Source organism: Astyanax mexicanus, chromosome 1, assembly GCF_023375975.1.
Source record: "Astyanax mexicanus isolate ESR-SI-001 chromosome 1, AstMex3_surface, whole genome shotgun sequence".
NCBI classification, from domain to species: Eukaryota; Metazoa; Chordata; class Actinopteri; order Characiformes; family Acestrorhamphidae; genus Astyanax; species Astyanax mexicanus.
In genome coordinates, this window is record NC_064408.1 from 1,533,152 (window position 1) to 1,554,617 (window position 21,466).

A 21,466-nucleotide genomic window follows, 5' to 3' on the forward strand; every position below is an offset into this window, starting at 1 on the left:
TCCTACTTATCTCTACAATCTCTAACAGTAAGAACTGAAGGGTTAAATGTAGGAGGAACAGTGGAATTACTGTAGAATTAAAGAATTTCTCCTCAGGATTTTTTATAGAGATTCTCCTTAATATTTTAATTTTTTGAGAATAATCTGACCACAACCTCATGACTTCAAGTTGAATCAAGTGTAACACTAGAATGACCAAGTTCTCCATCCTCAGCTTTTCTAGCTTTAAAACAGTAAGTATCCATTACTCTGATACACTGTTTAAACTCAAATGATTTAAGTCTGTTTTATATAAAATTGGATATTTCTAAAGAATACTCAACTATTTTGAGTTAGTTGAACTGAATTTGTGAGCACATATACTGTACTATTCAAACTGAGATTTTTGAGTTGTTGAACCAACTTATGATAATAACTGAGTTTAGTCTGTTTTGTCATTAACAGCTTCCTTTCTATTGGTTTCTGTCACAATCTATTTGCATACTGGGTGTGTCCAACAGTTTCTGACTAACCAGACACTCACCATCAGTGTGTAGTGATTCCCCCCCTGCGCTACCTTACAAATAAATCAACTTCCCCTGTTTTTAATTCATGCTAACTCAATTTTCATTCCTCGTTACTTAACAAAAAAAAAGAGCAAACCGGCTGCTTAAAAAAGTTAAGTAAACTCAAATTATCCAGTATTACAGTAAAACAAAAATCAAAAAGTTAAATCAACTTCCCCTTTAATTGTAATAACTTGATGTTTTAAGTTATGCTAACTTAAGTTTTCATTTCCCATTACTCAACTATTTTAAGGCAACCGATTTCCTTTTTTTTTTTTTTAATTAACTCAATTTATCAGGCTCACAGTGTAATAACTCACAATAGACCAGCCCTGCAGCCCCTCAACCTGATATACACTACCAATCAAAATGTATCCTTTATTTCTATTATTTACCACATTGTAGATTAATATTACACACTTAAAAACGGATTAAAAAAAGGAACGCAGATACAGTTCAGTAGGAGACAAAAGAAGTGTTTGATCTTCACATGAACATAAAACACCTGAACACAAAAACCCAACTCAGGTGTTAATCAGGACGAGTTGGTGAGCAAACTCGAGTTCAGCACCTCCAGAACTCCTTTAAAGGCAACTGCACGAACGAGATGCACATTTTGGTGGCTTGTCTTGCAGTGTCTCGTGAGCTGATTTCCCAGAATTCACTGCAAATATGCCCATAAAAAAGCCTTTATTTTGGAGTGATGGGCTTTTCCATATGGGTTTCTTGGTTCTGGATGTATAGAGCACTCAGGTTTTGAGTCGTTACTGAATAGTTACAAAATGCAAAAAATAAGCAAAAACCCTTAATAAGGCTGTTTTTGAGGAAATTGTGCAACTTTTCCTCCAGAATTTCACATCTGCATGAGCTTGTCTCAAAGATTAATCACAAACCAACAAACCACATCTTCAGAGCATCTTCAGAGCATCTTCAGAACATCTTCAGAGCATCTTCAGAGCATCTTCAGAGCATCTTCAGAGCATCTTCAGAGCATCATCAGAACATCTTCAGAGCATCTTCAGAGCATCTTTAGAGCATCTTCAGAGCATCATCAGAACATCCTCAGAGCATCTTTAGAGCATCTTTAAAGCATCTTCAGAGCATCCTCAGAACATCTTCAGAGCATCTTCAGCAGCTGTAAGGATTTTATTCTCTATTACGTTTATATAGTTTATTATAATAAAAGTTTGGGTGTTAAACAGTAGATTGATCTGTGTTTAGAAGGACAGGAGACGACGTGGTTCAGAGCTCCACCAGTGAACGGTAGGAGAAACCAGCTCTTTAGTTATACTGGAGTTAATAGGGGGTTTCTGAATAAAATTCATATTAATTCATTTTAATTGCTAAAAGTAGCTGAAAAGATCCAGTCAGTGGTTGTGGGTAAGAAGGGCTGAGGATAGGTGGTCTTAATTCAGTGAGACACTGATGAAGGAAGGTGCCGAGCTGATGCCCCCTGTGAAGAGCTTGTATTGAAGTTGGTGTTTAGAATATGGATGAAGGGGATTGGGTGTTTTTTCTTGCTGTTCTTGTAGTCATTTGTCGCATATCTTTCTGTGAAGGGTGGATATTTGGCAGTTGAGGCGATGATCCATGAACTTAGTGTTATTCTGTGCTTCTGGATTCTTGTTGAATCAGTATCAGATTGTAGCGGTTAGGGGTGGGCGATATGGCTCTAAAATAATATCACAATATTTTAGGGTATATTTACGATAACGATTAAATTTAAAATAATTAATTCATTTCAGGAATATAGTACAATAGTATAACAGAATAATCATAATGTGGCAAAATAAATAATATAGCATAAAATAATATAATGCAGCAAATAATATTGCAGAATATTTAGTGCATGCATATAAACTGAAAACTAAAACAATTATACAATAAATACACCTAAAGCTTCACAGTGAATAATAGACTACTTTTAAGACAGAACATCTCTATTATCACGATATGGATTTTTAATATCATGATATTTCTGTCACGATATATTGTATACGATATAATATTGCTCACCCCTAGTAGCAGTTGCTGTATTCCGCACACACAACCTTAAATTACTGTAAATGATTGTGTGATATTGTGTTTAGGTAGTGTTAGTGTTAGTCGTTGGTTGTCTATGGTTAAAGGGAGTGAGCACAGACTAACCCTGAGTTCACTCTGTAAAAGCAACACCGCGGCAGGAGGCCGTTCATTTCCTATGGCATGGTGAGAGTTGAAATTTTCCCAACTTTGTGGTGGTGAAGTGATACTCTAACCCGATTGGCTGCTGGCATTTCTTTGGACCCATCATATAAAAGGCAGTCCGAGGTCCTCAAGCTTCTGCTCTCTGAGCTTTTGGTTATTTTCGCAATTCCTTCCCTTCCTAATTCCTAACACACAAATCTGCAGAATAAAGTGGCCGAGCGATTTCTTATATTTATACCATATTATATTATCTCCATCTATGTCCATTTTCAGTTTACTACATAATTCCAACAGACAAACAGTTCAACAAATACACTGTGCCCAAATTTATTGATGAACGGACCAATAGAAACTCTTCAACACGACCTGAAATAAACTCTTTTACATTGACTTCCATTGAAAGTTTACATGTTTTTTAGGTTCTCTCTCCTGTAAAGTTGCTGTTTTGGAGATAAGTGTTTTTTTTTTAATTGGACAGCGTTGATATGTATATTTTTCAAGTGGGAATATATATATATATATATATTTATACATAAAAAACATGCAACATGTCTTATTATTAATTAAAGTCAATTTATTTTAACCCTTTTAGTGATCTTAATTTAGTAAGGAAAAAAAACATATTTAATACAAAAACACATTTAATAAATATTTTTTTAGCGCCGTTAAAGCAATACAATGTTTTGTGTCATTTTTATTGTCGGAAGCTGGACTGTGATACACACACATGTTGAGCTTTGACACGCCCACAAGCGACAAACGGAAAGCGACGCGAGCGACTCGTCCGGTTCTACTGTGAACGCAGGGTGAGGAGTATTTTTTTAGTTTGTTGTGATGAGTACTGAGTACTGGGTAATTTTCTCTATAGGTCTGGATACTTGGCAGTTGAGGAAATGGAACATGAACACTCAGACTACACAACATTTTTGTCCCTCACGATGTTCACTATGTCAGATTAAGCAGTTATCTTCGCTTTGTGTCGTTCTCGGGGGACTGGCAACACTACACGATAGTAACCAAATAATCATCGCCGGCGTCCTTGCGAGAGTTCGTAGGTCATCGCGGCGGAGAGGCATAGAATCTGACGATCATCAATCCTGGCCACAGAAACGCTTTGCGTGATGGATGCGCTTTTGTGCTCAGAAAAACGCAAAAAGAAGAGGAAGAAGCCACTGTGGGCTCGATCCTGGGCTTTGATTACTCTGTTAAACTAGGCGATAAAATACTAACTTAGTGAACTAAAGCTAGGCTAAGTAAACAAAACTGTAATAAAAAAATGTTTTAAAGTTAATCGATTGCCGGTTGTTAATCTACACAGATTTCTCTCCTGAAAACTGTTTACTGGGTGAGGAAAGAGCTTCTGCTTATTTACAGTAAGATTAGAGTCTTAGCGGGTAATGCTAATGCTGCTCCAGTAGTGCTAGCTGGGTTTAGCAGCAGGCTACCGGTTGATAATACTCACCTCTGAACAGGGAACTAGTTAAACTTCACTGTAACTCCTGTATAACTCTGTACTTCAGTGGAGTGTCTTTACTGCTCCTTAATACCTGACTGATAGAATTCATACATAAGGAGCACCGGATTATAAGGAGCTCTGATGATGATTTTGGGAAAAATTAAAGGATTTTAGGTGCAGCTTATAGTGCGAAAAAAACAATAATAAATCCTGGCTGAGGCCTATCCATAACTCCAGTTGTTAGGTGCAGGATTCATCGTCTTCCTGAATTATATTAATTAATTTTTTTAAATGTTTAAAATAAACTAATTTAGAAGAGAGCTGAAGATCCTGTTGGAAAGTGAGGAGGCTCCAGAAGATCCTCTCTGAGATGTCGTCGTCTGAGAAGACGGAGGACGTCTACCAGACCCTGAACCAGCCTTCAGTAGTGAAGAACCTCCACCCAGAACCCGGTGAGACCCAACGTTACCCAACACCACCATCACCATCATCACCACATCACCACCAACACCACCTTCACCATCACCATTATCACCATCACCATACCATCACCACCACCATCACCACATCACCATCACAATCACCACCATCATCACCACCATCATCACCATCATCACCACCATCATCACCACCACCAACCCCACCTTCACCATTACCATTATCACCATCACCATACCATCACCACCACCATCACCACATCACCATCACAATCACCACCATCATCACCATCACCACCACCATCACCACCATTACCATCATCACCACCATCAGCCTTCAGTAGTGAAGAACCTCCACCCAGAACCCGGTGAGACCCAACATTACCCAACACCACCATCACCATCACCATCATCACCACCATCACCATCACCACCAACACATCCATCACCATCCCCACCATCACCATCACAATCACCACCATCACCATCATCACCACCACCATCACCACCAACACATCCATCACCATCCCCACCATCACAATCACCACCATCACCATCATCGCCACATCACCATTACCATCATCACCACCACCAACACCACCATCACCATCACCATCATCACCATCACCACCACCATCATCATCATCACCACCACCATCACCATTACCATCATCACCACCACCAACCCCACCTTCACCATCACCATTATCACCATCACCATACCACCACCATCACCACATCACCATCACAATCACCACCATCACCACCATCATCACCATCACCACCACCATCACCACCATTACCATCATCACCACCATCAGCCTTCAGTAGTGAAGAACTTCCACCCAGAACCCGGTGAGACCCAACATTACCCAACACCACCATCACCATCATCACCACCATCACCATCACTACCAACACATCCATCACCATCCCCACCATCACAATCCCCACCATCACCATCACAATCACCACCATCATCACCATCATCACCAACACTACCATCATCATCACCACCATCACCATCATCATCATCATTACCATCATTACCAACACCATCATCACCACCATCACCATCATCACCATCATCACCACCATCACCATCATCATCATCACCATCACCAGTACAGTGATCACATTTATTAATATTAATATTAATGTTATTTTAACAAATGTCCTGCTGAATTCCGTCTCCTACAGGATCAGAGAGGAGCAGCAAGCTGATGATGATGCTGATGATCTTTAACTCTCTGTTATTGATCGCTGTATTGATCCTGATCGGACTCTTTTACAGTAAGATCTTTACACTACAATATAAACACTATCGATGAGTTTAGGTAATAACTCTTGCGCATTCTTACCTGCAGTGTTGGTGTTTGTTGACTCAGTCTGCACAATAAAAGACACAGTACCACTTTAAAAAAGACTACCTTTATAAAGGTAAGCAGTTAAAACACATCAATTAAAAACAGCAACAGTAGCAACTTAGCCATTTAATTTATGGTAAATAAATAAACATATATATATATATATATATATATATATATATATATATATATATATATATATATATATATATATATATTAATATGGCAGGTTTAATGCTGATTGAGGGAAAACACATTGCCATTTCTATTTATTTTATATATTAACTGCTTATTAATGGGTTTTAAAGTATTTGCAACCTAATTAATAATCATTAATAAACTCCTTTATAAACCATTCATAAACCCTTTATAAAGGTAGTCTTATTTTAAAGTGTTCGCAAAGGCACTGATAATCAATACAGAAATCTATCCAATACCAAAGGGTTTACTTACTTACTCTAGAAACTGGGATTAGAGTCAAACCGGTGAAACTGTTTGATTCATTTATGAAGAAATGTGGATATTTTTTTTGCTGTTTTTCTGTTAGATTTGTGCCCCTCGATATCATCACAGCTAAACCAGCCTGGCTGTTAGCATTAGCATCACAGCTAACCCTCTGCAAACATTCTGAGCCTGACTGCTTTTGTCTCTTAGCCTCTTTTAGCATTGTGTATCTCATCCTATCAGTGCTAGCTATGTTAGCATTGTAGCTAACCTGCTTTAATCTTGCTAAGCCCGACAACTGAGTCAGTTAGCATTGCGATTCCAACTCTGGAATCAAACCTGGCTGTTAGCATCACAGCTAACCCTCTATAAACATTCTGAGCCTGACTGCTTTAGTCTCTTAGCATCTTTTAGCATTGTCTATCCCATCCTAACAATCCTAGCTATGTTAGCATTGTAGCTAACATGCTTTTATCTTGCTGAGCCCGACAACTGAGTCAGTTAGCATTGCGATTCCAACCCTATTAAACCTGGCTGTTAGCATCACAGCTAACCCTCTGTAAACCTTCTGAGTCTGACTGCTTAGTCCCTTAGCATCTTTTAGCATTGTGGATCTTATCCTATCAAACCTAGCTAACCTGCTTTAATCTTGCTGAGCCCCACTACTGTGTCAGTTAGCATTGCGATTCCAACTCTGGAATCAAACCTGGCTGTTAGCATCACAGCTAACCCTCTGTAAACATTCTGAGCCTGACTGCTTTTGTCTCTTAGCATCTTTTAGCACTGTGTATCCCATCCTATCAATCCTAGCTATGTTAGCATTGTAGCTAACCTGCTTTAACCTTGCTGAGCCCGACAACTGAGTCAGTTAGCATTGCGATTCCAACCCTATTAAACCTGGCTGTTAGCATCATAGCTAACCCTCTTCAAACATTCTGAGCCTGACTGCTTCGTCTCTTAGCATCTTTTAGCATTGTCTATCCTCTCCTATCAGTCCTGGCTAAGTTAGCATCATAGCTAACCTGCTCTGTCCTTGCTTAATCCCACTGTTTCCATTAAAATTCTGGCTGCTGTCCCTGGTAGCATAGCACCTTCTGGAGGTTCCAGAAAATAATTGACATTCCAGATGCATTCTGAAAACATAATAAGGGTTTGCATCACAACGTTATTAGAACGTTTTTCACATAACATTCCCAGCTAGATAAATACTGACATTATGGAAACGTTAAAGTAACATTCCCAAAAACTAAAAATAAAAACACTGACTAGAATGTTTAAAAATGTTCAATAAAAGCGCTCTAAGAACATCCAGAAAACGTTAGTTCATTGTAATGTTTATAGAAACGGTTCTACTTACCAAGAAATTTTAGTGATCCGATTGTTACTTTAATATATACTGCATTTTATGGACTAAAAGGTGCATCATATTATAAGACACATTTTAAGCGACAATAGTAAGGAACAGAGGTGTCGTGGTTAGCAGTGCTTAGCGCTAGTAAATTCTGCCTGATAGCGCTACAATGAGGAAGTGTTCTGGTTAGCCAGGATGCTATTAGCTAGCAGTTTGTCGCAAGTAGCTTATATTAACACAGTAAACACACAGGCTACAGTCTGATATACTCCCCTCTGAACGGTGAAAAAGCTAGTGCTGCGGTTAGCGGCTAATGCTAATACCGCTGCACCCAGCCTTATAAATTAAAATGTGTGAGATTAAAAGTGAATAACTGGTTCCACCTGTATTTGCTCTCCAGTACTAATGAAGGATTTGTGTTACAAATTTAATAATGGGTTTTTTTTGTACATTTTTTAGGGCCGGTATTGGAGGAGAATAAAGGGGCGTGGCTTCTTTATGACAATTCTTTCTACCTTATCTGGGAGGCGGAGGGGAACTGTACTAAAGCAGCGAACTACTGTAGCGCCAAAGCATCCAACATCAGACTCGCTGTACTCACACCTAAACTGAGGGTAATTATTATCTGTATAATTATAATAATAATAATAATAATAATAATAATAATAATAATATTCAGATTCAGTGATCAGATTTATGATATAGATTATAAAGGATTGCAAGTAACATCAACATCATAAGCATAAGTTACTATTAATTATGTTGCAACACCCTACTAACCAATTCGTAACTCCTTGGAAACCACTAAACAAATATCTAGTAAAAACATTTCAACCACCCGGGCCAAGAAAAGCATCCAGAAAAATAATAACACAAAGAATTTTCTAGCAATACTTTAGAAACTACTTAAGACCTAAGATTTACCAAGCAATACCCTGCAAACAAACTACAACACTCTATAAACCATCAAACAATACCAAACAACACCATAGCAACCACACAGCAACAACAGTGTAATAAATGTGTTTGTGCAGGACTGGATAATTGCTCAGGCTAAAGGAAGGAAGCTACTGGTTGCAGAGGTGAGTTTAAACCACAGTTTAGAGAATTACTGACTGTAGAGTGATGTGGGGAGTGTAGTGGAGTGATCTGGGGTGAGTAACTGGCTGTAGAGTGATGTGGGGAGTGTAGTGGAGTGATCTGGGGGTGAGTAACTGACTGTAGAGTGATGTGGGGAGTGTAGTGGAGTGATCTGGGGTGAGTAACTGGCTGTAGAGTGATGTGGGGAGTGTAGTGGAGTGATCTGGGGGTGAGTAACTGGCTGTAGAGTGATGTGGGGAGTGTAGTGGAGTGATCTGGGGTGAGTAACTGACTGTAGAGTGATGTGGGGAGTGTAGTGGAGTGATCTGGGGTGAGTAACTGGCTGTAGAGTGATGTGGGGAGTGTAGTGGAGTGATCTGGGGGTGAGTAACTGACTGTAGAGTGATGGGAGTGTAGTGGAGTGATCTGGGGTGAGTAACTGGCTGTAGAGTGATGTGGGGAGTGTAGTGGAGTGATCTGGGGGTGAGTAACTGACTGTAGAGTGATGGGAGTGTAGTGGAGTGATCTGGGGTGAGTAACTGACTGTAGAGTGATGTGGGGAGTGTAGTGGAGTGATCTGGGGGTGAGTAACTGACTGTAGAGTGATGTGGGTAGTGTAGTGGAGTGATCTGGGGTGAGTAACTGACTGTAGAGTGATGTGGGGAGTGTAGTGGAGTGATCTGGGGGTGAGTAACTGGCTGTAGAGTGATGTGGGGAGTGTAGTGGAGTGATCTGGGGGTGAGTAACTGACTGTAGAGTGATGTGGGGAGTGTAGTGGAGTGATCTGGGGGTGAGTAACTGGCTGTAGAGTGATGTGGGGAGTGTAGTGGAGTGATCTGGGGGTGAGTAACTGACTGTAGAGTGATGTGGGTAGTGTAGTGGAGTGATCTGGGGGTGAGTAACTGACTGTAGAGTGATGTGGGGAGTGTAGTGGAGTGATCTGGGGGTGAGGAACTGACTGTAGTTGTAACTCTACAGGATGAGAGTGTGAGTGGGTGTAAACTGGTTGGAGATCAGGTGAGCTTGGAGACGCCGTTCATCCCTGGAGAAGAACAAGGCTGGGTGTGTGAACACCTTCACCAGGTAGAGGCTTTACAGGAAATACCTGGCCCACCTGGACAATTTGGGATTCCTGACCCACCTGGACCACCTGGACGAGATTGGTTTCCTTGCCTACCTGGACCACCTGGAACACCTGGACCACCTGGACCACCTGGACAAGATGGGTTTCCTGGACCGCCTGGAACACCTGGAACACCTGGAACACCTGGACAAGATGGGTTACCTGGACTACCTGGATAAGATGAATCACCTGGACCTGAATCATGTTGTTGAACTTGCAAATTGTACTTGTTATGTGTTGTGTTTATTACATAGTTAACGTCTGCTAATATTATATGTTGCAAACTGAAAAACAAATAAAAATGTAACTTTTAGCACAGATTTCTTAAAATTATTCTCAAATTTTGAATAATTTAAATTGAATTCCAAAGAATAAAATTATGATGTTCTTGTTTAGGTCTTCTGCCTCCTGTCCATACAGGTTTCCTCCAGACACCCACCTTCCATAAAATACACCTGGCAGGTGAATTAGCTGGGCTAAATTACTCCTAAACCAATTACCCCTAATTAAGTAGGTGTTTGGGTGGTACCCTGCTATGGGGGTATTGATGCTTGGAACCCAATGATTCCAGGTGATCTCCAGACCCATCCCTATCTTCAGCAGGTTGTAGAAGAAGCAAGTAAACAAGATTAAATATTATCAATAATGGTGTCTACTGTAACTGTAGATTAATTACAGAGCAGTACAGGTAAAACAGATTACAGTGCTGGTGATTCTGTATCTACTGTAACTGTAGATTAATTACAGAGCAGTACGGGTACAACAGATTACAGTGCTGGTGATTCTGTATCTACTGTAACTGTAGATTAATTACAGAGCAGTACGGGTACAACAGATTACAGTGCTGGTGATTCTCTATCTACTGTAACTGTAGATTAATTACAGAGCAGTATGGGTACAACAGATTACAGTGCTGGTGATTCTGTATCTACTGTAACTGTAGATTAATTACAGAGCAGTATGGGTACAACAGATTACAGTGGTGGTGATTCTGTATCTACTGTAACTGTAGATTAATTACAGAGCAGTACGGGTACAACAGATTACAGTGCTGGTGATTCTCTATCTACTGTAACTGTAGATTAATTACAGAGCAGTATGGGTACAACAGATTACAGTGCTGGTGATTCTGTATCTACTGTAACTGTAGATTAATTACAGAGCAGTACGGGTACAACAGATTACGGTGCTGGTGATTCTGTATCTACTGTAACTGTAGATTAATTACAGAGCAGTACGGGTACAACAGATTACAGTGCGGCTCAAATGAGAGACACCACCTCTGTCCAATTCAGGGAAGTTTTCCATTTTTTACCAGGTGAAGCGGCTTTATATTTTTAGATATTGGTTTTATTCCTATAACACTAAAACTGGGTGCTATGTGAATCATTCAGATAAATTTAAACAGAAAACACACAGCAGAAATATGATAAAACACTTTAAATATCGCCAAAATACACTCTTCAAAGCTCATTTGCGTGTTCATAATATCAGTGTCTTTCTTTGGTGAATTAACGTCTGTTTTCATCAAAATAGCAACACACAACGCTGCATTTAATGTTTTTACATTTTTCCTTTAAATTACGCTGTAATTTCACACAAGATATATAAAATAATTTGAATAACGTGAATAGTTATCTCACTATCATGGTTGCTAAGCAACAGCTCACCAGCTTGCTGGTTGCAGTTGCTCAGACTAGAAGAGAGAAAGAGGGCGGAGCTCACTGTTGTTGAACCTAGACCTGACCAACTGCAGAAACTCCAGATCATGGCTCCGCCCCTACAGGCTTGTACGGTAGGCACTAGGCATGATGGGTAATCACTTCCACCTCCTCTTTTCTTACCCTGATCTGGACTCATCAGATCCTCACATGAACTTCTTCCACTGATCCAGAGTCTGATCTTTACTCTCTCTAGTAAACTGAAGCTGTTTTTACTGGTTTTCCTCACTGATAAGAGCTTTTCTTAAAGCTACAAAGCTGTTTAGTCCCTTTAATTCCTTCAATTCCCTTCACTGCATTGTGAGTGTGGTAAAGCTCTTACTTTCACTATTAAACAACATATCCCTGAGTTCCAGTGAAGTTTTTCTACCATTTGATTTATAAGTGAGCAGAGCAGGTAGGGGAGGAGTGAACAGAGCAGGTAGGGGAGGAGTGAACAGAGCAGGTAGGGGAGGAGTGAACAGAGCAGGTAGTGGAGGAGTGAATAGAGCAGGTAGGGGAGGAGTGAACAGTGTTAGTAGGGGAGGAGTGAGCAGTATAAGTAGGGGAGGAGTAAGCAGTGTGGGTAGGGGAGGAGTGAACAGGAAGTGAAAGGAGCAGAGTGTGTACAGATGTCTACTTTTTGAAGAAACGGTCGGACAGTTTTTAGCTAATGTTCTGGAGAATTCCTCTGAAGGAAACTGATCAACACCTGGATCTACAAACACACCTGTAGAACCTGAAGAGAACCTGAGATCAGAGAGCGAGAACCTTCACACACCTGAAAGTGAAAGTCTGAGTGTTGTAACAGGAAGCAGCAGCAGGGAAAGAAAATGGCTTCTAAATCTTTCTTAGTGGAGGATCTCACCTGTCCTGTGTGTTTTGAGATCTTCAGGGTTCCTGTGCTTCTGAACTGTAGCCACAGTGTGTGTAAAGAGTGTCTGCAGAAGTTCTGGGAGTCTAAAGGATCCAGAGAGTGTCCAGTTTGTAGGAGAAGATCTTCAAATGATCATCCTCCAGTAAACCTGGCTCTGAAGAACCTGTGTGAGAACTTCTTACAGGAGAGAAGTGGGAGAACTTCAGCCGGTTCTGAGACACTCTGCAGTCTGCACGGAGAGAACCTCCGGATCTTCTGTCTGGATCATCAGCAGCCCGTGTGCTGGGTGTGTCAAACCTCGAGGAAACACACCGACCACAGATTCCGCCCCATTGATGAAGCTGCAACCGACTGCAAGGTAAAATCAGTGTGAACAGCTGTACAGCAGGAGTTTTTGATTTGTTTTTTTTGTCAAATTCCTAATTTATTGAAATAATGAGAATTCAGAATATAAAGATCCAGAAACATGTTTTATAACTAATAGTGTGTTTTTTTAATATTGTATTTAGAAAAATAAATGTAGAGTTTTAGGTTGCTAAAATTATAGCAACAATATAAAGAAAAATAGAAAATATATAAAAAAATTTAAAAGGTAAAAAATGTTTTTAGCATTTAATAAGAAAGCATTTAATCTTTTGTAGGGATGCACAATGAACGATATTTTAAACCGATATTTATATGCTGACATATTTACCTAAATGCTGAAAAGGGACAAAACAACACTGACTGAGCTATTTTAAAATTTACTGATTAAAGCTAATTTTTATTAGTTTCAATAGATTTTATTTAAATCTTTATCTGTTTGTTTAACCTATTAATTTAATAAACAGGGTTAAAACAGCTGGCTGAAAGCTAAAATGTAAGGTATATAAGTGTTATATTTGCTTTAAATGTAAAATTATATATTAGGGCTGGGCAATATATCCCTTAAATAGTATCACCATATTTCAGGGTATTTTTGTGATAACAATATTCTTGGCATTACGAACAACATTGTATTTTCTTTTCAATAAGAATTAATTTCAGTAAAAACAAAAACATTCTATAAATGTTTGTCTATTTCCTAAACATTAACATAAACATTACAGTAATGTGAAAACATAAACGTACTATAAAATATATGTGTAGCATATGCAGTGCAAAAATGTAAATAAATACACAAAATAAAAATAAATTATACTGCTTTTAGAAATATCAGGATAAGGAGTTTTTTTTATCGTGCAAATTTTTTTGATGATATTATTGCATATTGCACACCTCTACTAAACTCTACTAAACAAGTTCAATTCTGTACACATTTAAATTCAACATTATGTGTAAATTCAACATTTAAATTCAATGGACAATATAGGACAATATTTACTGTCTTAACCCTGAGAATCAGAATAAAATAGAATAAAATACAGTAAAATTAACTCATAAATGTATTATTTTAGATGAAATTTCCCCAATAATCTGTTGTTTCTCCACACAGTGTGGTGTGTTAGCGGTTAGCGCTGTGGCTAGGCTACCTGAGGGGAAGGTTTAGCTGTAATAATGGGGTGTAGACTCTCCATGAAGATAAATATGATGATTAATATTAAAGTTGGGTAGAAATGCAGAGATTTTTCTCTCTTTCTGAAGAGATTTTTACTCTAAAGGAGAAGCTGCAGAAGTGCAGGGCTAGCCTGGGGCTGTGTTTTTAGCCTTTAGCTCAGGAAGCTAGCTGAGTAGCATTAGCTTAACCCAGCAGTTTAGCTACCGTAGCACCGTGTTTCTCTCCTGAATTAAACTCAGATAAACAGTGTAAAACTTTAGTATTAAAGTCATAAATCTGTGAATAGTGTTTATAGTAACCGTTCCTCCACCAGTCAGTGTAGCTGATTTCATGTTTTCTCTGTCAAAATCTAATAAAAATAATAATAAATAAAACCACCCGAAGCTGTTTTTAAATAGTAAGAGTTTAAATGGGAAAAGTGTGAGGGAGCCGGCAGTGATAAACTCCAGGTTTAAGTTTATTTTTACTCTTTAATCAGATAAATTACATTATATACAGTGTTCAGCCTCTCTTATCACTCTTAATATCAGTTTACACAGTTTACTATCTCTTCACTAACCAGCTGTTTTCCAGCTCTAAAATACGAGCTGTACTAGGATAGTACTGTAAGCTAAGCTAACGTAGCATTAGCATTTGCTTTTGCCAAAGACGGACTGTATTTCTTTGTGTAAATTCCAAGTTAAATTCATTACCTGTGACTTGAGTGGTAAATCTGAGGTAAATCTATGATTAGAATTGTTTCTGATAGTAAATTTATGATTGGAATTGCATTGCTGAGGTAGCTAATGTTAGCAATTCAAATATATGACTAGAAAAGCACAGCTTAAGTAAATTTATGATTAAAATGGCAAAACTGTGATAATTTTAACTACAATTGCACTATTTAGGTAATTTTACAATTTGAATTGTTTATGAGGGTAAATTTAAGATTATAACTGCATTGCTGAAGTAGCTAACATTAGCTGTTTAAATGTATGACTGATTACACAGCTTAAGTAAATGTCTGATTAATATGTCAAAACTGAGCAAAATGTATCACTAAAATTGAACTTTTCAGGTAAATTATGATTAGAATTGCGTTGCAGAGGTAGATAACGTTATTTGTTGTAATGTGTAACTAGAATGGCACATCTGAAGTAAATGTCTGATTAAAATGTCAAAACTGAGCTAAATGTATGACTAAAATTGCAATACTTAGGTAAATTTAGGATTAAAATGGTAGGATTAGCTAAAGCTAGCTATCTATATATGTGACTATAACAGCATGGCTGAAATAAATTCATGATTAGAATAGCACTGCTGAGGTAAATATATTGTGATTTGTTGGTGTGTCTGCTGGAATATTAAACATGTTAAATATTTAATCCAGTGTGTGGATGTGTTTCAGGAGGAGCTCAGAACTGCTCTGAATCCCCTAAAGGAGAAACTGGAGATCTTTAAAGAGTGTAAACTGAACTGGGATCAGACTGCAGATCATATAAAGGTAAGAATGAGAAGATCTTCTGAGATCATGATTCTGAAATTAGTTCCCCAAATCAGAAGTAGGACAGTATAAAACACATTAAATATACAGTGTTTCTGACATTTACTTTCACTTTTATTTGATTACAGACGGCATGAACCCAATATATTTCATGTTTTGTTTGGTGAACTTTACTTCATTATACATTCGTTCCTGCATTTCAGACCTTCAACACGTTCCAAATAAAGATGGAACAGTAAAGCATTTACCACTTTATAATGTTTCCATTTCCACTTAAAAGATACCAAGAGATAAAGAGTTTCAGGTGTTATTTTCTCCCATAATTCCTACAAACATGAGATTGGGGACAGTTCAGTCCAGTACCTGTACCCTCTTCTTCCACAGACATGTCTTAGTAATGTGTGCAGCATGTGGTTTAGCATTGTCTTGTTGAAGAATACTGCATGATCTTGAGGGCAGCACTGTTTAGAACAGCACTACTGAGGTAAATGAATGATTAGAATAGCACTACTGAGGTAAAATAGCTGGTATTTGATTGGCTGATGGGCTCCTTCCTTCCAGACTCAGGCCCGACGCACAGAGAAGCAGATTAAGGAGGACTTTGAGAAGCTTCACCAGTTTCTACGAGATGAAGAGGCAGCCCGGATCACTGCGCTGAGGGAGGAAGAGGAGCAGAAGAGTCAGATGATGAAGGAGAAGATTGAGAAGATGAGCAGAGAGATATCAGCACTATCAGACACTATCAGAGGCGTAGAAGAGGAGATGGGAGCTGAAGACGTTCCATTCCTACAGGTGAGGAACATCAGTCAGACTGAAGTGAATCATCAGACTGATTTCTGATGGTTTACACACTTCTGATCTGATCTGTGAATAATCTCTGATCTTCACTGTGTGGAAGTGATGTGTAGTTTATTAATTATGATGTAATTCATTAATATTCCCCTGATTGTTTTACAGAACTATAAGACCACAGTGGAAAGGTGAGTCTCTCTCTCTCTCTCTCTCTCTCTGTGGTTCTGAACCCAAAGCTACAGCAGTACTGAACGGGTTCTGATGTTCTTCCAGAACCCAGTGCACACTGCAGGATCCAGAGAGCCAATCAGGAGCTCTGCTCAACGTGGAGAAACATCTGTCCAACCTGAAGTTCAGCGTCTGGAAGAAGATGCAGGAGATCCTTCAGTTTAGTGAGTCTCACTTTCTCTTCTCACATGCTCTCACACGCCACATGTCATGGGACAGGAACTAGTGTCGTGTCCCGTGACTTTTGCCGTGTCCGTGTCTCGTAAACCTCACATTTTTGTAAATATTTTATTAGATCTTTTCATGAGAAACACTGAAGATACGACTCTTTGATACAGTGTAAAGTAGTCAGTGTACAGCTTGTAGAAAATGTACAAATTGTAGATATTTTGTGTGTGTGTGTGTGTGTGTAATAATCAGAGTATTATGTGTGTGTGTATCAATCAAGGTATTGTGTGTGTGTGTGTGTGTGTGTGTGTGTGTGTGAATTAATCAGAATAATGTGTGTGTATTAATCGTGGGATTATGTGTGTGTGTGTGTTTGTGTGTGTGTGTGTCTGTGTGTGTGTGTGTGTGTGTGTGTGTGTGTGTGTGTGTTGCAGCTCCTGTAACTCTGGATCTGAACTCTGCTCATCCTAATCTCATCGTATCTGAAGATCTGATCAGTGTGAGATTCAGTTCTGATAAACTGCAGCTTCCTGATAATCCAGAGAGATTTGATAGTTGGTTCTGTGTTGTTGGATCTGAGAGCTTTAACTCAGGAATTCACTGCTGGGATGTTGAAGTTGGAGATGGTGATCTCTGGGATGTGGGAGTGATGTTAGAATCTGCTGAGAGGAAGGGAAATATAGACTCCAGGAGAGGAGTGTGGTACCTGTGGTGTTGTTTTGGTAAATATAGAGTCTGTTCTTCACTACAGGATTCCACTGATCTCTCAGTATCAGTGAAAGTGAGGAGGGTGAGAGTTGAGCTGGACTGGAACAGAGGAAAACTCTCATTCTCTGATCCTCTCACTAACACACACTTACACACCATCACACACACTTTCACTGAGAGACTCGTTCCACTCTTCAATACCTGTTTCGGCTCTTTAACTATCAGTCCAGCTCAGATCAGTGTATCAGTGAATCAGTGAATCAGTTCAGATCAGTGTATCTGTGAATCAGTGAATCAGTTTGGTTTGATTCTGAGGGCTCTATCTGATTAAGGAGTGTTGTGATGCTCATCGCTATCTTACACCCCACCAACAGTCTATTATCACTCCTTCCTCCTGCATAGTTTAAATGCTTGTGGAGTTTATATTAGGATAAAATTAATAAAACATAAATTCCTCTGATATTGCTGGAAATTACACGGATATGATGAACAGATAGACCTTTAAGATAAATTACTTCACAGCGTCAACCAGCAGCTCAGTTTCCTCTGCTGAGAAGCGTTTGTTGGACACGTCCAGGTAGCTGCACCGTTAAAATAGCAATCCACCAAAGTCAGAGCTCACCTGATCTACTCTTAAAGAGAATGATGAGCAAGACACACTCTGATTGGTTTATTATTTCACATCACACCCAAAATTAACCCATGATTAATTAAGAGAATTAGTACATGTCATTAGCTCGTTTTGAGCAGAGCAAGGTTTACTTTTCCCGTGGTTACGATAGCGAAGACACACTGACACGCCCTAAAATAAAGCTGCACGGTTCACTGCTCAACTATAGATCAATAAAATAGTACCCTGTAGTATATAGTAACCAACACTCGTTTATGATCTCTGTAATCAAATAAAACACAAAGGAATTAGAAGAAATTCTACTTTTTAGTTTCTATTCTCCTCACTTTCAAAATCTTTTCTGATTTAGGGGTGTATTTAGGGGTGTTGCTGGGTTATATTGTGTCTAACTATAACACATTATTGATTATTAAATTAATTGATTATTGTTTCTTCATTCTTGATTTTTTTAATAAACAGCTTGTTTTTGGTTCTGGACACATCTATAAATGAATTTCCTGCAGTTTCCTGTGTGTTTTAATCTGTATAATGTTATAATCATTAATAAATGTGCAGTAAAATTGGTTTTATGTTGTTGAAAACGTTTGAAAGTAAGTAAAGATGAATCTTCTCCATTCAGTGTAATATAATAAATATATAAAAGAGCAGTTGTGGTGTGTTTTACTGCAGAACTCTACAGAACAGACTGTGTTACTCTATAAAATAATCCATTACATGAAGAAAGAATTTAGTAAATATGCTCTAGATATTCATATTCTAAAGCTAGAACCTGAATATCTATTAAATCATTGATTATTAATGGTTATAAACATGCTATAGACTGGATTTGGGGGCGTATGGTATAGATGTGGTTTAAGATAAAATAAGATAATCCTTTATTAATCCCACAGCAGGGAAATTTACAGAGTTACAGCAGCACAGAGAACAGAACAGAAGAGATTTCAGGAAATATAAATATACATATACATACTAAGAAACCATCAAATATATTGATGGGTCTCTGAGACATTGTATCGTCCTCCTCCAAGGGGTTGGGCTTGATGGACTTTGCCAGTCAGCCGCTGCCTCCCTCTGGTGGCAGGAGGTGGAACTTGTCTGAGGACAGGCTTTAAACTGCACTGAAAAAACTGTTTAAATACTTTTTATTTCTATTTTACAAGTAGAACTTATTTCTATTATTAAGTAAATGTGCACAGTGAACTCTCCCTGTGAGTTTAATCAGATAATTTAACTGATTTAAACCAAGAAAAGTTAATCCTGGTAGACAAGACTGCACACCTATGGTGAGGGAGGATTGGGGGACGTGCCTATTATGCAAATTAATACAAATAAATGATGCCAGGAGCCAATAGGAGAGTTGTACTTCTTTACCTTAATTTTTACTGTCTCAGCTGCTAAATTCAGGTAATATTTAATCACAATATGTGGTGAACTCTACCCAAATAAAGTGATTAGAAACTTCCACACAGCAGAATCAGCAGGTGAATCAACAGCAGGAGAATTGAATCCTGCTCCTCAACACCTCGTGTAAATTAACTCTAATTTAAAACCTGTATAGATTATTAAATTATAATTATAATTATTTACTCCAGATGCACTTCTGAATTAACTACTTAGAATTACTATTTCAAACAATTAATTCATTGCAGTTGAAACGTGCTGTGTAAGATTATGTAGCAGGATGAGTATTTTGTTTTGTAGTCTGGAAGCCTTTGGGATAAATAAAGCTCTGGGTCATTAAAACATTACTGTTTATTTGTTTATTTGGAAATTGACAGTATTTCTCTACTTTAACTGACGTGTTTTTTTAAACATCTAGCGAGTCCTTTTTTCCTCTCTTGTCAGCCTGCTGTGGGCGGTGTAATTCCTGTGTCTAATTACCATCTATTTGCTTTGAGTGCTTTTAGTTCATTGGCTGGGTAATCTTACCTGGGGCTATATTTAGGCCAGGTGGCAGTTACCTGTGGCACACCCTCTGTTGTTCCCACCCCCTTCCTTGGCGTGCTGCTTGGCGAGGTCTGCTGCTTGGCGAGGTCTGCTGCTTGGCGTGGCCGGGTGAATGCTCTCCTTTGTTCTGGGAATTCTCACAGGCGTGCGGTAGGCTGAAGTTTTGCTTCTCGGAGTTTTCTCTGATTAATCCTGGTGCTAAAAGTTTCTCCTGCTCCATTTCAGAGCTGAGACTCGTGAGGTGAGATTGTTCCGGTGGTTTATGCCACGCTCAAAGGGTCCAGTCAGTGGTGGGTTATAACTCCCTATAACTCTGATTCTGATTCTATAAAATCCTCAGTGGGTTAAATCCGGTTTGTATCTGTAGTGTGAAGATACTAGAAGCGTGGCGACTTTCCCGCTGTCTGACGTGGAGAAGTGAAGCCTTGGTGGGTATGAGTGAGCTCCCATACACTTTTAATTTGATTTAAATCGTAGTTCTAACGTTATGGGGTGGTTATAATGTTTTGCAGGAAGCCGGGCTGGTGGAGTACGGGGAGTGTCCAATTCAGCTCCTCCCGTGTGTGTGATCACCTGTTCCCCTCCTCGCTGATGCTCCTCCCCCTGCAATAGTGCTACTGTTTTTTTTTTTCTCTATTGTTTTTTTTCTCTTTCCTTATTGTGTTTTTTTTGTTTTTCTACTTATTTGTTACGCTTCGTGTTAATTATTTGTATACCTACTCAGTCCTGGTTTGTGAGCTGCCTCTGGTGAGCGGCAGCAGATTATTTTAGCATTTGTGATTCTAGCGACACTTGGCAGGAGTCCAAAACGATTTCCTGTCAAAATAAAAGTCCTCCTAAAATTTAATAAAAATCAGTTTTGAGGCTGTAAATGAAATAATATGAACTAGTTTAATATTATTTACAGTTTAAAACTAATTAAAAGCTTTTCAAAACTTCTAAACACGTTTAAATGACGTAGATAATAAAATAAAAAGTAAGAAATTGTACTAAAACTAGTGTTGCTGGGTAATACAGCTTTGCGCTGGGACTTTATTATTATATTCTGATTCAGGACAAATAGCTCTTTAATAAAAGTAACATTATAAAGAAAAACATATTTCTTTAAGCCACTGACAGCATGTTTTATACTAGGCGAATAGAAAAATCAGCTTATTAATCTTTTTTTTCGCTAATAGCTGAAACATATTTCTTTGAAATTATAAAACATATGAGCCTTACCTAAAATAAAAAATGATCAGAATTTAATATTTAGCGGATTTATTGTGTACAGTTGTCAATTTGCGGTGTCTTTCTGATTTAACTGTGCTATAGGAATCCAAGGCTAACATCTTAGCTGTAAAACAGCCCACTTGGCTCCCCCCCTTCCCCATTTTTAGTATTTTTTAAAATTGAAATAGGGGTG

At 38.6% G+C, this 21,466-nt stretch overlaps 2 protein-coding genes and 1 long non-coding RNA gene across 3 annotated transcripts; all 3 read left to right on the forward strand.

Moving 5' to 3' along the window:
- The first annotated feature begins 3,620 nt into the window (after positions 1 to 3,620).
- LOC125781512 (collagen alpha-2(IV) chain-like) lies at positions 3,621 to 10,169 on the forward strand. The gene is made up of 5 exons (XM_049465200.1): positions 3,621 to 4,640; positions 5,826 to 5,918; positions 8,247 to 8,401; positions 8,822 to 8,869; positions 9,846 to 10,169. The coding sequence occupies exons 1-5, from the start codon at positions 4,559 to 4,561 to the stop codon at positions 10,167 to 10,169; spliced, it is 702 nt and encodes a 233-aa protein (XP_049321157.1). The 5' UTR covers positions 3,621 to 4,558.
- Positions 10,170 to 12,222: 2,053 nt separating this feature from the next.
- LOC111190853 (E3 ubiquitin-protein ligase TRIM35-like) lies at positions 12,223 to 18,580 on the forward strand. The gene is made up of 6 exons (XM_049465451.1): positions 12,223 to 12,925; positions 15,492 to 15,587; positions 16,149 to 16,379; positions 16,545 to 16,567; positions 16,653 to 16,771; positions 17,210 to 18,580. Exons 1-6 carry the CDS (start codon positions 12,524 to 12,526, stop codon positions 17,740 to 17,742), a joined length of 1,404 nt encoding a protein of 467 aa, XP_049321408.1. The 5' UTR covers positions 12,223 to 12,523; the 3' UTR covers positions 17,743 to 18,580.
- Positions 18,581 to 20,137: 1,557 nt separating this feature from the next.
- LOC111190852 (uncharacterized) lies at positions 20,138 to 20,842 on the forward strand. The gene is made up of 4 exons (XR_007424855.1): positions 20,138 to 20,211; positions 20,287 to 20,351; positions 20,429 to 20,489; positions 20,574 to 20,842. It is a non-coding gene; the product is annotated as an uncharacterized LOC111190852 (long non-coding RNA).
- The last annotated feature ends 624 nt before the right edge of the window (positions 20,843 to 21,466 follow it).

What these genes read in the sequence shown, in the direction of transcription:
- LOC111190853 (XM_049465451.1), top strand. Translation starts at nt 12,524, where the DNA reads ATGGCTTCTAAATCTTTCTTAGTGGAGGATCTCACCTGTCCTGTGTGT. An exon ending in AAGCTGCAACCGACTGCAAG is followed by an intron (nt 12,926 to 15,491) that starts GTAAAATCAGTG and finishes GATGTGTTTCAG; the next exon opens with GAGGAGCTCAGAACTGCTCT. An exon ending in AGACTGCAGATCATATAAAG is followed by an intron (nt 15,588 to 16,148) that starts GTAAGAATGAGA and finishes CCTTCCTTCCAG; the next exon opens with ACTCAGGCCCGACGCACAGA.
- LOC125781512 (XM_049465200.1), top strand. Translation starts at nt 4,559, where the DNA reads ATGTCGTCGTCTGAGAAGACGGAGGACGTCTACCAGACCCTGAACCAG. An exon ending in GAACCTCCACCCAGAACCCG is followed by an intron (nt 4,641 to 5,825) that starts GTGAGACCCAAC and finishes CGTCTCCTACAG; the next exon opens with GATCAGAGAGGAGCAGCAAG. An exon ending in CCTGATCGGACTCTTTTACA is followed by an intron (nt 5,919 to 8,246) that starts GTAAGATCTTTA and finishes TACATTTTTTAG; the next exon opens with GGCCGGTATTGGAGGAGAAT.